This window comes from Mercenaria mercenaria, chromosome 14 (assembly GCF_021730395.1).
Source record: "Mercenaria mercenaria strain notata chromosome 14, MADL_Memer_1, whole genome shotgun sequence".
Lineage (NCBI taxonomy): Eukaryota > Metazoa > Mollusca > Bivalvia > Venerida > Veneridae > Mercenaria > Mercenaria mercenaria.
This window is the reverse complement of record NC_069374.1, coordinates 43,133,958-43,148,362: the sequence shown is the minus strand read 5'-3', so window position 1 is coordinate 43,148,362 and position 14,405 is coordinate 43,133,958. Positions and strand designations below refer to the sequence as shown.

At 36.5% G+C, this 14,405-nt stretch overlaps 1 protein-coding gene across 2 annotated transcripts in view; it reads left to right on the top strand.

The window, feature by feature from the left end:
* LOC128548472 (nonsense-mediated mRNA decay factor SMG8-like) overlaps positions 1 to 14,405 on the top strand; it is a 43,855-nt gene that overhangs the window by 25,511 nt on the left and 3,939 nt on the right. The window contains exons 12-20 of one of the 2 annotated variants that reach the window (XM_053523343.1): positions 1,951 to 2,038; positions 2,803 to 2,958; positions 3,651 to 3,791; positions 6,526 to 6,769; positions 7,224 to 7,244; positions 10,882 to 11,001; positions 12,216 to 12,362; positions 13,269 to 13,412; positions 14,188 to 14,309. In XM_053523343.1, coding sequence (XP_053379318.1) covers positions 1,951 to 2,038; positions 2,803 to 2,958; positions 3,651 to 3,791; positions 6,526 to 6,769; positions 7,224 to 7,244; positions 10,882 to 11,001; positions 12,216 to 12,362; positions 13,269 to 13,412; positions 14,188 to 14,309 — 1,183 coding nt within the window. The remainder of the gene's footprint in view (positions 1 to 1,950; positions 2,039 to 2,802; positions 2,959 to 3,650; positions 3,792 to 6,525; positions 6,770 to 7,223; positions 7,245 to 10,881; positions 11,002 to 12,215; positions 12,363 to 13,268; positions 13,413 to 14,187; positions 14,310 to 14,405) is intronic. The other variant, XM_053523344.1, reaches the window with a different exon arrangement.

Below are 14,405 nucleotides of genomic sequence, written 5' to 3'. Positions count from 1 at the left end.
GGCCTTCAGTTTTGTCGTGCGCTAAAGGCACACCAAGTTCAGACATTGTACTTTTAAAAATTTCTAAAGCATGAGTACATGATTCAATAGATTTGTCTCCCCCTAGAAAGTCATCCAAATAGTGTATCAAGCTATCTGACAAATGATGAATCATTCGGAATTCTCCCGGTGTTTTTTTGGGAACTAAGCCTATCGGTGAAACTATTAAATTAGGAAATGGGCGTATTGTTTCAAGGCTTCCACTTTTACTGGTGATTTTGCCAAATTAGAAATATCAAAATTGGTGAGCTGTTGAACTGATGGGCTGTTTGTTGAGTTAAAGCTTACAGTTTTACTGTTTTCTTGGTTGACCTCGTTTAGGTCCTCTGAACGGTCGGCGAAAGCCCCTGCCACGAAAATTAAACTGAAGGCTTGTCATTTGACCTTGACCTGAAGAACCGGACTGGGAACAGGTGACCTCAGGATGTGGTGCAAAACATTTTGCGCATATATGAGGATATTTACAGTTTGACCAGAAACAACTACCTCTGTAAAAATCATGGCACGTGTACCTGAGAGGATTTATAACTGACTGATTCGCAGACTGATTATCCTTGACCTGTATACATCGCCACCAAAGTTCGTTATTTGTTTGTGACCATGGGGACGGACATACAGCCTGGCGAAGGCGAAATTGTTCGTCATAAATTCTCCACCCGTTGCCCCCTTGGCGCGTAAATGGAAGCATAAATTATAAATGCATTGGTCCATTTTTCTATAGATGTAATTTTATCTTTGCACTCTTTTTGAGATGACTCAATATGGCCATCCGCCAAGAGTTTGAAAACACTACCCTTACAAAATTCAGACAGTTCGATAGCCCCTTTTAAGAGTAAGGCCAGATTAACGTATTCTCCACGACAGATTTGTTGTTTTAACGATGATGGTACATGTGCAGTCAAATCATCATTTGATAAACGAACGGATGGAAAGTTATGATTAAAGGAGGCATTCTGACATGTTTCATTGATCTGACGGGGGTGGCAGAGGTACATTTTTGTCGTGTCCATTGTCAAATCCTATATTAGAAGTACTATTTGACCTTGAACTAGTCTCATTACCGTTACAAGACATAAGACTTGAACTACGAAAAACCTGTTCAAAATCAATAAAATTAGACCCACTGGCATTTTCCTGTAACAGTATATTGCCTCCGTCATCTATATCTGATGGCTCTGCCGGATCACGTGGCGGTGTCCTTTCAGCGTGCTCAAGGTCATCGGCTCTTCGTTTCTGCCCGCGGGTGTTTGGATGGTTATTGCCTCGTTCTGCCTAATTCTGCTGGCCGCCTGCTTCATTCTGCTGGCCGTCGGCATTTCTGTTTGCCCTGGGTGGCCTTCCTGCCCTAGCCCTGCCGATTCGCTGTCTAACACACCCACGCGGCATTAGAATCCGAGTAGATTTACTAGTATATATATATATATATATACGTAGCAGAAGAAAAGTTGTAAGTTCGATGTTCTTTACAGGTAGACTACGACGTAAGTGAGAAAGGCTGCACGTGTTTTTTGCTTTTATAAGCCGTTATTAAGATTGTTCTCGGCTCAGTAATTATGTGTAATTCGTATCAGTCAGAAAGACCGGAACCAGTTATAAGAAAAGACCGAGAGATAACTGTGTGACCATGGCAACGAGCATAACAAGTATTTCTTGAATAAATAAATCAAATTATTTTTAATTCAAAATAATTTATCTTAATGAAATACTGTTTAGATGAATTACTTTGATTGCTTGGTTTTTAGACAGAACGCACAAAAGCAAATTTCCCCTGTCTTGTTTTAAAGAAAATAAAGTTATGTCATTATTTGCTATTTTCGTATTTTGAGAAAAAATATATAGGCACCTTAATTTTAGTATGCAATAGTAACTCTAGTTTTTTACTGGTTTTATAAGAATTGTCTTTCTTTTCAGTCGCTGTAACAAGGTGTTGCCAGTTGCTGAGAGTTCTTACCAAGAAAATTTACCCACACACTATGTGACCAACTACCATCTCAGCAAGGTTTGTCTCCGCAAAAACTTCCAGATCAATCACATTATGTCTTTTAAAATGGATTTGTCTAAAAATTAGGGATGGGACCCAATAGTCTATATTTATTACGATGATTCACATTTTAAACAACGGAATTGATTGTGTATATGCCAGTCACTTTATTTATTAAGATGATTCACATTTTAAACAACGGAATTGATTGTGTATATGCCAGTCACTTAATAAGTATTTAAAGCTTCTATGAAAGAAGCCAAATATTTGAATATATTTGAATATGGCAAACCGAATATTTGAATATTGATTCAGTATTCTTTCCCATCCCTAAAAATGAACTTACAGACAGATTTCAGATACTCCTGTATTGATGTCTCAATCTTGACTGTGAATTTTTTTATGTTCAGAAGTGATTGAAATTTTAGGGTTCACTATTTTGTCACTTCTCTTCCAGTCAACTGGCATGTGCCATGTAACCCAGAGTTGTTAAGCCAATGATTTTTTCATTGGTACTTGATTACATAGAAATTATCATGAAAAAATACATTGTTGTACATGTATCTGAGTCAGCTATGTTCTCAGTGTATTTTCTTTAAAAGTGATTATTTCCCATTTTGCTAGAAAACAGTGTTATTTAAGCCAAGTAAAAGCTTTCAAGTCAGTTTAGTTTTGTGTATTGTTAATAGACAAAATTCCAAGTGATCAAAGGTGTGCAGTAAAGTATTTGAGACAAAAAATAATAGAATACCTACTCATGTGCACAATGTGTTTTGTTTCAGTTAGCACAAGCAAAAAAAGTGTTCAGTCAGTTTGCACGTGGTCCTGCCTGTGACAAATACATGAAACAGCTGGAGGAGTCATGTGAACGATTCTGGAAGAATGGGAGACAACTGTGTGAGGAAATCAGTTTGACAGGAAACCACTGTGTTAATCCTGTAGGTGTCAATGTATTTTTTTTCAACTCAGGCAAAACAGTTTATTGATCAAATAGATTTGTATTAGATTTAAGAAAGTCAGAATTTAAAGACTTGTTTTAAGGATGTACTAGCGTTTTTTTTCAGGATATCCGCCATTTTGAAAAATGTTTCTTCGAATATTGCTTTCAAACAAAAGTTTTGCCAAAAATTAATGCTAAATAATTAAAATATGGCTAAAAATGTAACATTTAACTAAATATATTATGCTTTTTGCGAAAAAAAAATTTTTACCCTTATTTTTGGCTGGCATTTGCCTAAAATTAACGTAAGATTTACAATGGGGTAGGGGTAGGTAATTTCAAATATCTATTAAAGTAGATCAGGTTTGGTTTTGATATTTTTCTGACTGATACATAATTATAATGTTAAGCTATAAATAAAATAAAAGTTTTCCAAATAGCACTTTATATTATCTAGAAAATATAGATTAAAACAAAAAGAACAAAAAATATCAAAATTCACCACTTTTTTAGCAGTTTTTTCTTAATAAATCTCTTAGATGCACGGTGACCCCAATTTTTTTTCTTTCCATTTTGAAGCAAGATACTTGAAGTGTTCATTGCTCTTGATTATGAAACGTAACACAGTGACATCAGTGACAAAAGAGTTCTTGATATTTATCATGGTTAGGTTTATTTTACCTTTTACAGTTACATAAAACAGAAGATGACCCAGAGACAGATAGTAATTCACACCTACCATTGATGTCACATTCTAGTCAGCTTAAAATGAAAGCAGCATGTAATTGTGGAAAGAAACAGGCAGACAAAGAAGATCCATTTAATCACAAGGTTTACTTTTACCTCTTAAATTATTTTCACTTAAATCAATATTTTCTGCTATGTTAAATATAGTACCAGTAAGAACTCTGTGACACCTATATATAGTAAATACCATCATATATAGGCAGATATTTTCTGTCAATCTTGAACATTTTCTCAGCAAGCCAACTACTGTGAAATCATTTGTATTCGCGTATTTCGCGCTAGGACCGATGCGCCAATTAAAGGCCGCGCTTTATAGTTCAGTCTGCCCTCCAGTGTTGGTATTCAGAAGTTGCACTGTATTTGAATGCAAAGCTATTTTCACAAGTTTTTTTAGCTCACCTGTCACAAAGTGACAAGGTGAGCTTTTGTGATCGCGCGGCGTCCGTCGTCCGTGCGTCCGTCCGTAAACTTTTGCTTGTGACCACTCTAGAGGTCACAATTTTCATGGGATCTTTATGAAAGTTGGTCAGAATGTTCACCTTGATGATATCTAGGTCAAGTTCGAAACTGGGTCACGTGCCTTCAAAAACTAGGTCAGTAGGTCTAAAAATAGAAAAACCTTGTGACCTCTCTAGAGGCCATATATTTCACAAGATCTTCATGAAAATCGCTCAGAATGTTCATCTTGATGATATCTAGGTCAAGTTCGAAACTGGGTCACGTGCCATCAAAAACTAGGTCAGTAGGTCTAAAAATAGAAAAACCTTGTGACCTCTCTAGAGGCCATATATTACAAAAGATCTTCATGAAAATTGGTCAGAACGTTCAACTTGGTGATATCTAGGTCAAGTTCAAAAGTGGGTTACGTGCCGTCAAAAACTAGGTCAGTAGGTCTAAAAATAGAAAAACCTTGTGACCTCTCTAGAGGCCGTACTTTTTAATGGATCTTCATAAAAATTGGTCAGAATGTTCACCTTGATGATATCTAGGTCAAGTTCGATACTGGGTCATGTGCCTTCAAAAACTAGGTCAGTAGGTCAAATAATAGAAAAACCTTGTGACCTCTCTAGAGGCCGTAATTTTCACGGGATCTGTATGAAAGTTGGTCTGAATGTTCATCTTGATGATATCTAGGTCAAGTTCGAAACTGGGTTAACTGCAGTCAAAAACTAGGTCATTAGGTCTAAAAATAGAAAAACCTTGTGACCTCTCTAGAGGCCATACTTTTCAATGAATGTTCATGAAAATTGGTCAGAATGTTCACCTTGATGATATCTAGGTCAAGTTCGAAACTGGGTCAGGTGCCATCAAAAACTAGGTCAGTAGGTCAAATAATAGAAGAACCTTGTGACCTCTCTAGAGGCCATATTTTTCATGGGATCTATATGAAAGTTGGTTTGAATGTTCACCTTGATGATATCTAGGTCAAGTTCGAAACTTGGTCAACTGCGGTCAAGAACTAGGCCAGTAGGTCTAAAAATAGAAAAACCTTGTGACCTCTCTAAAGGCCGTACTTTTCAATGGATCTTCATGAAAATTGGTCAGAATGTTCACCTTGATGATATCTAGGTCAAGTTCGAAACTGGGTCACGTGCCATCAAAAACTAGGTCAGTAGATCAAATAATAGAAAAACCTTGTGACCTCTCTAGAGGCCATATTTTTCATGGGATCTGTATGAAAGTTGGTTTGAATGTTCATCTTGATGATATCTAGGTCATGTTCGAAAGTGGGTCAACTGCAGTCAAAAACTAGGTCAGTAGGTCTTAAAATAGAAAAACCTTGTGACCTCTCTAGAGGCCATATTTTTCAATGAATCTTCAAGAAAATTGGTCAGAATGTTCATCTTGATGATATCTAGGTCAAGTTCAAAACTGGGTCAAGTGTAATCATAAACTAGGTCAGTAGGTCAAATAATAAAAAAACCTTGTGATCTCTCTAGAGGCCATATTTTTCATGGGATCTGTATGAAAGTTGGTCTTAATATTCATCTTGATGATATCTAGGTCAAGTTCGAAACTGGGTCAACTGCGATCAAAAACTAGGTGAGTAGGTCTAAAAATAGAAAAACCTTTTGACCACTTTAGAGGCCATATTTTTCAATGGATCTTCATGAAAATATGTCTGAATGTTCACCTTGATGATATCTAGATAAAATTTGAAACTGGGTCACGTGTGGTCAAAACTAGGTCAGTAGGGTATAAAAATAGAAAAACCTTGTGACCTCTCTAGAGGCCATACTCTTCATGAGATCTTCATGAAAATTGGTGAGAATGTTCAACTTGATAATATCTAGGTCAAGTTCAAAACTGGGTCATGTGCCTTCAAAAACTAGGTCATTAGGTCAAATAAAAGAAAAACCTTGTGACCTCTCTAGAAGACATATTTTTCAATGGATCTTCATGAAAATTGGGTCATGTGGAGAAGGTGAGCGATTCAGGACCATCGTGGTCCTCTTGTTTTATTTTGTCATTGGTTGGAGAACTTTAGTTTGATGCCAAAATTATTTGTCAGTGTCATAATGTGTTTCGGGCTGTTTTAGGATTCATTACTGATATATTATAGAAGTATTGTGAAAACATCTAATACAGCTAGTGGATATTTTTACTAGATCTAGCAGGATATATATGTTTGAAATACAGTAGATAGAGTAATGTTTTGACAGTTTCAATTTTGCCATCATTTGCAAACAGTGTGCCTCATGAAATTTAAAATAGGCATGTGAAATTCCAGCCTTCATAAAAGAATTTATCTGCTTTACTTAGTAACTGACATGTCAGAAACGTAAATAAACATAAATGCTGTATATGTTTGTTGTAGGCTGCAAACTATGATTTCTACCAGAAACTTGAAGAAATGTGTTGTGGGAAGTTGGACAGATATGAGTTCCCAGTGTTTAAAGCAAGTTCATCTGATATACGAGCAGCATCACTGATACCTCCTGTCAAATCAAAGATTCAGCCAGCCAAACCTACTCACAAAGAATCTGTGTCCAGTGCTGGGAAAGGTGAAGTGTCTGGGGTCACACAAGGGATGGCAAGTCTTAGTCTGGCTTTAAGTTTAGGTGAGAAAATGGTCGCTTTGATCTAATTTTCTGTTTCAGTGGTTAGTCAGTTAATGGTAAAAAAAGATATTTCAGTGTGTATTTTAAGCATAAAAATTTTAATTTTGTACATTCTGTATATCAAAAGATTTATAAACTGTATAACATCTATTGATCAAGTTTCAGTGAGTGGGCTAAAATGTTCTGTTTCATAAAATTTTATCATAATGAAATAGTGAGAAGCTGAGTTGAAATGGTTTTCACACAAATACCTTATTATTGAATTTAGCTGTATAATCACACAACTTAAAAAGATATCAGTTTCACACAGTGTTCCATATCAAGGATTCACCACATGACTTGCAGATCACCCTAAGCTCTGTACAAATAATTATGATATTACAGTAACTTAATGATTTTGGGGAAAACTGATGAGTTTCCAAGTTGAAAAAAAAGTTTTACTGTTGTTTTTCAGAAATGTCATTCCCATCTCCGTGTAAAATATATTCCTCTTTTTGTTGTTCTGCGTTCATTCACTGTTGATTGTTTATTTATTAGTTGAATTGCTTTGACATGTTCTGGGCCCATATTCATCCATGTTTAGATTTAGACTTTAAAATGCTTATTTTTCTCTGTAATTATTATTGTAATAACACATATTGAAATGTGCCTGCAGCCTGTAACAGGTACAGAAAGCTCAGCAAAATTTCAATATTTGGAAGTTTTGACAAAATGAATATTTGGCATTCACAACTCTTAAGTCTGAAGTCCAGTTTCAGGGTCAATATTCTTAAATTTTGTGAAACAGATTTAACACAATTGTTAAAATTTATAATTTGTCATACTTTTGTTTATGATAAAATATCTATAATGCTTAATGTTTTTGACCTGTCTGGCAGAGTGTCTTTAAAATTGATGTAATTTGATGACAAAACAGAAGGAGAAATATAGTAATGTTTAATTGAATGATTCACTGTTTGATCAGCCTAATTTGTAACAGTGTTTTTCAGGAATTGCATAAACAACAATTGAGCAATTTTACAAAACTTATGCAAAGAAATGTTTTTACGCCTACTTAGTATGCAGGAAGTTCTAAAGTAATCTCTAAGTATACAAACTAATTCAAAATGGCTGAAATATACAAATGGAAAATGCCCCTTTTGAAAATTTAAAGAAGTTTCTACAAACATTCGTTAAGTTTTTTAGAATGATATGTAATTGAGCTGCACCATGAGAAAACTAACATGGTGCATTTGCGACCAGCATGGATTCAGACCAGACTGCACATCCACGCAGTTTGGTCAGGATCCATACTGTTCACTTTCAAAGCCTATTGCAATTAGAGAAGCATGGATCCTGACCAGACTGCATGGATGCAGATGTGCAGGCTGGTCTGGATCCATGCTGGTCGCAAATGCACTATGTTGGTTTCCTCATGGTGCTGATTAATTATATTGATGATATTGATTTATATCGAAAGAGAAATCATGGTAAAACTTTGTCATGGAAAAGGTGGATCAAAACAGTAGAGTTGTTTTCTTAGTTCAGTCTTTAGTGTTATCTGTCCCATGTATTTAAAGTTATGGCAAAAGGTTCTAAGGAAAAATAATTAGTCCCCTACTGGTTGAAAACCAGTTTCGGGGACTATAGGAATGCACTTTTCCGTCATTCCGTCCGTCTTTCCGTCCGTCCGCAATTTCGTGTCCGGTCCATAACTCTGTCATCCATGAAGGGATTTTAATATTACTTGGCACAAATGTTCCCCATGATGAGACGACGTGTCATGCGCAAAACCCGAACCCCTAGCTCAAAGGTCAAGGACACAATTGGAGGTCAAAGGTCAACAGGGCTTTTTTCCTGTCCGGTCCACAACTCTCCCATCCTTGAAGGGATTTTAGTTTTACTTGGCACAAACGTTCCCCATGATGAGGTGATGTGTCATGTGCAAATTCCAGACCCCTAGCTCAAAGGTCAAGGTCACAATTGGAGGTCAAAGGTCAACAGGGCTTTTTTCCTGTCCGGTCCATAACTCTCCCATCCATGAAGAGATTTTAATATTACTTGGCACAAATGTTCCCCATGAGGAGAAGACGTGTCATGCGCTAAACCTGGACCCCTAGCTTAAAGGTCAAGGTCACAATTGGAGGTCAGAGGTCAACAAGGCTTTTTTCCTGTCCGGTCCATAACTCTCCCATCTATGAAGGGATTTTAATATTACTTGGCACAAATGTACCTCATAATAAGACGATGTGTCATGCACAACTTTCAGAACCCTAGCTCAAAGGTCAAGGTCACACTTAGCAGTCAAATGTTAACATAGCATGAACAGGGTCTGTTTCGTGTCCGGTCCATAACTCTGACATTCATTAAGGGATTTTAATATCACTTAGCACAAGTGTTCCCCATGATGAGACGATGTGTCATGCACAAATCCCGGACCCCTAGCTCAAAGGTCAAGGTCACAATTGGGGGTCAAAGGTCAACAGAGTTTTTTTCCTGTCCCGTCCATAATTCTGCCATCCATGAAGGGATTTTAATATTACTTGGCACAAATGTTTCCCATGATGAGACAACATTCGTGCACAAAGCCCAGACCCTTAGCTCAAAGGTCAAGGTCACAATTGGAGGTCAAATGTCAGTAGGGTTTTTTCCCTGTCCGATCCAGAACTCTGTCATCCATCAAGGGATTACAATATTACTTGGCATAAATGTTTCTCATGATGAGACGACGTGTCATGTGCAAACCCAGTACCCTAGCTTAAAGGTCAAGGTCACACTTTGAGATCAAAGGTCAAGAGGATTTTTTTCCTGTCCGGTCTGTAACTTTGTCATGCAAAGCAGGATTTAGATATCAGTTGGCACAAATATTCCCCTGGATGAGACAACATGTCATGTGCAAGAACCAGGTCCCTTGGTCTAAGGTCAAGGTCATATTTAGAGGTCAAAGGTCAAATTCAAGAATGACTTTGTATGGAACATTTCTTCTTCATGCATGGAGGGATTTAATGTAACTTGGACCAAATGTTCACCACCATGAGGTACCCTTGTTTTTAGAATTACGTCCCTTTGTTGTTACTATAAATAGATTTTATAGATTTTATTGTAACTTTTTTATTACTGGCGGTAGAGAAAAATCGAGACCACTTTTCTGTGGCACAGCATGCATGTTACATCCAATTTTTAGGTGTATTTTGACCTATCTCTACCTGGTAAAGAGTTTCTTATGGACTTATATTATATAGATTTTTTTTTTTTTTTTTTTTTTTTTAAAGATTAATTTCCCTTTGTTGTTACTATGTTGTTACTATAAATAACTTACATGATAACATTTTTATAATCAGCCAAAACAATTCAATATGAAAACAACTGTGGGTTTTTATATATGCACATTTTAATCCAAGTGTGTTGTTATAACATATTGTATATGTAGTACAATAGATATCAGTTCATTATGTTATACTGCAGTAGAGAAAATTAGGTGCCTTCCAGTAGGGGACTTTGTATTGCATGGCAATACTTCATTCACTTGTTTTTACTGTTATTCTATTAAATGATTACTTTATTATAAATAACCAATGATGGAAATTGAAAAGTTTGACATGTCCATTTTTATAGACATTTTCTTTCTTGACTAAAAAAGTTACTTTTTGTAGATATTAAGCATTAAAATTTGTTATTTCCTACTAAAAGTAATTCAACAGTCGGTCAGTTCTCGTATATAAACATTCAATTAGCTCTTGTTATGTCTCCCACCACACAGTGGTGTGGGAGACATTGATTTACTCCTGTCTGTGTGTGTATGTGTCTGTCTGTCACAAAGCTTGTCCGCACTCTTAAGTTGAACATTTCTCATCTGATCTTCACCAGACTTGAACAAAATGTGTTTGCCAATAAGTCCTCTGCCAAGTTCGGTAACTAGCCAAATCGGCTTAGGCATTTTGGAATTATGGCCTTTGAAACTTGTTTTTGATAATCTAAGCACTCAAAGTCTGATAAGGCAATGGAGGTCCTGGTGCATGGTTGGCTAATATACTACTATTCAGATGATAAGGCAGTTGTAGGAGACATGCGCTTTTCTCAAAAGCAGCTCTAGTTTATAAATATCCAATCAGCTCTTGTATATAAATATTCAGGTCAGTCAGGAGGCAGTGATTTGTTTGCACATGGAGGACAGAGTAACTGCAGTCCTCTGCCTGAACAAGATGCAACACCTAATCCAGATCAGCCAGAAGCTCAGTCACCCACAACACCAGGTCAATGTGTAGAATTTATATTTGTGTAGTTTTTTTTTAGCTCGACTATTCGAAGAATAGGGGAGCTATCCTACTCGCCCCGGCGTCGGCGTGAGCATTAGCGTGAGCGTCACACAAATGTTAAAGTTTGCGTACCACGCCAAATATTTTCAAGTCCATTGAGATATTGCTTTAATATTTTGCATACTTGTTTACCATCATGACCCCAGTCTGTAAAAAAGAGGAGGCAACTCTGTCAAGCATTTTGACTGAATTATGGCCCCTTTTCGACTTAGAATAAATGTTAAAGTTTGCGTACCACCCCAAATACTTTCAAAGTCCATTGAGATATTGCTTTCATATTTTGTATACTTGTTTACCATCATGATCCAAGTCTGTAAAAAGGAGGAGGCAACTCTATCAAGCATTTTGACTGAATTATGGCCCCTTTTCGACTTAGAATAAATATTAAAGTTTGCGTACCACCCCAAATACTTTCAAAGTCCATTGAGATATTGCTTTCATATTTTGCATACTTGTTTACCATCATGACCCCTGTCTGTAAAAAGGAGGAGGCAACTCTATCAAGCATTTTGACTGAATTATGGCCCCTTTTCAACTTAGAATAAATATTAAAGTTTGCGTACCACCTCAAATATTTTCAAAGTCCATTGAGATATTGCTTTCATATTTTGCATACTTGTTTACCATCATGACCCCAGTCTGTAAAAAGGAGGAGGCAACTCTATCAAGCATTTTGACTGAATTATGGCCCCTTTTTGACTTAGAATATGCTTATAGTAATGTTAAAATTTTGCTCATTGCTTATATTATACTATCAAGCACTGAGAGTAGTCGAACGCGCTGTCCACTGACAGCTGTTGTTTCTTTTGAAATCGTAGTGTTCACTAGTAATTTAGAGCATACCTCCATTACAACTTACTGTGCAGTCCAAGGTTGTCTGCAAATAGCCTGTACTACTTTGTACAGTATGCAAGTTTTCTTAGTGGAATTGTTCATCATCTGCTAAATTTCATTGTTGTTTTTCAGTCGTTTGCAAGACAGGTTTAATATTTCAGTAAACTAGTAGTAGTTTAAGTTCACTTCAAATCTAGTATGATGATGAAAAGAGTATTTATTTCTCAAAGCACAATATGAGTTTTTTAGATTGATATGCAATATCAAAGGTATAACCTGGTATTTAAGAAGGATCAAACAGATTATTTTAATTACAGTAAGTCCAGCACCATTGAGACAACACTCCACAACAGAATATCTTCCTGGAATGATCCATACAGAATCTCCTGTAGGTCTTCTACCCAAGTTTCCATCCTGGTCGCTGATCTGTCTTGGTAAATCTACCCTCTACAGTCATACACAAGGTATGTAATAATTAACGATAGACTAAGTGTTAAACTGCACAGTAAACCGTATGCAGTAAAACCTGTCTTAAGCAACCAGCCATGGGAGTGGGAAAAAGTGGCTGCTTTATAGAATGAATGACCATTTTGGGAAATGAGACATTGGCTGCTTAAGACAGGTTGGCTGCTTAATTGAGTTGACCGTTCAAGCAGATTTTACTGTATTTGCTAAAAATTGTCTGACTCTTTGTCCGTCGATTGAGACAATGTTGTTGACAGATTTCTCTTATGATGTGAGACTGGTAATTGAACACGAGTTTAAGCTTTAAAGATGGATATTACTTGGGGAAGTTAAATCTATTGGTAAATATCTCGCACCATCTCATCAGTTTTGGCTGGCATCTGATTGCTGTGACACAAATTACTATTTGTCAGATTAATAAATTCATTATTCGTATACAATATTTGTAACAACTTCCATCATTTCACATGTTACTGGGTATTACAATTTTGATAAGTTAGATGCATATGTGTGTGTGAGTGTATGTGCTTAAATTTCAGATGCCTCAAGTTGGACATCATATATAGAAGTATTTATAGTTTATTAAACTGTTTTAACAGAACATGGTGATCTCTCTACAGAAAATGTATTCAACTTGACTAAGTATGAAGTGTAATGCAAGACCTTTGTAGAAATGAGGTTGTGGACCAATAATGGCAGTTGAAAGTTTATGTTTGATTAACTATTCTCAGTATGTGATTTCGGCATTCTTTGGCAGGAACATACAAAATTTAATCTCATGGAAATCCCTGATTCTCATTACAGCATTACCTTAATGCTGAGGTACAGATCTTTCTAGAATTTGATATTAATGTAAAGGTGTATTTGACACTTGTTACTTTAATTAAAACTGCTTGCATCGACAGGTTTAGACTTGCCAGGATTTTTGAGTGGAAGTAACTTCTTATTACCGTGGGATATAACTGTACAGGCTGAGAGAGATAAATGGCCAACTGTTGGAGAAACTTCCGGCAAGAAAGGAAAACAAAAGAAAGGAACTAGAGGGAAAGGTATATAAACAAGCAGAGCAATATTTTGTCAAATGTTCTGCATCTGCCTATTGCATATACTGACTGTTCCATATAGTAAGTAATGATTCTGTGAGAAAATGGCAAATTCCGTTTCTACTGTTTATTATTTCTTTCATTGTTCTAAAACATAAATAGTGACTGGCTTTAGATGTTGTAAGAGTATTGTATTGCTTATGTCCTTGAAAGAAATTTAAATGGTTTTTATTCCCCCAAAGGGAGGCACATTAGTTTTCAACTGTTGTCTGTTCGTTCGTTCGTCACGTTAACTTTTTGCATGAAGGCACTTTACTAGCGAACCACTGCACCCAGGACCTTCAAACTTCACATGCTGATAGAACTTATTGAGTACATGACCCCTACTTACATTGGGGGCACCAGGTCAAAGGTCAAGGTCACCAGGTCAAACGTTAACTTTTTGCATGAAGGTACTTTACTTGCGAACCACTGCATCCAGGACCTTCAAACTTCACATGCTGATAGTACTTATTGAGTACATGACCCCTACTGACTTTAGGGTCACCAGGTCAAAGGTCAAGGCGCTGAGGGGGCATTTGTCACCATTAGTGACAGCTCTTGTTTTAGAAGTTGAAAGCCAGAATTCATGTTTTAAATGCAAATGTACTCACTCAAAAAATAGCCCCATATGTTTAAGTATAGAAAAGCCATTGTTTATAGCAACAAACTGCAGTGTTCTCTTTAAAAAGGAAGTGGAAAAAATTCAGGTAACACAGCCATATGTATTCGCTATTTGCAGAACTAACAGAGGTTAATCTACGAGTGTATATAGGAGAGGAATATGAATGTCCCAGAGGTCATAGGTTCTTCTGTAGTGGACCTGAGAAAATAATCAAGGTCTCTAGTACCAGTACAGTGAAGGTATGTGTGATAAATTAATACTTGAGGAGTTCTACCTCTGCCAGTTTGTCTAAGGTATTTGAGATAATACTTCAATCAGGAGGTTTTTCTCTGCCA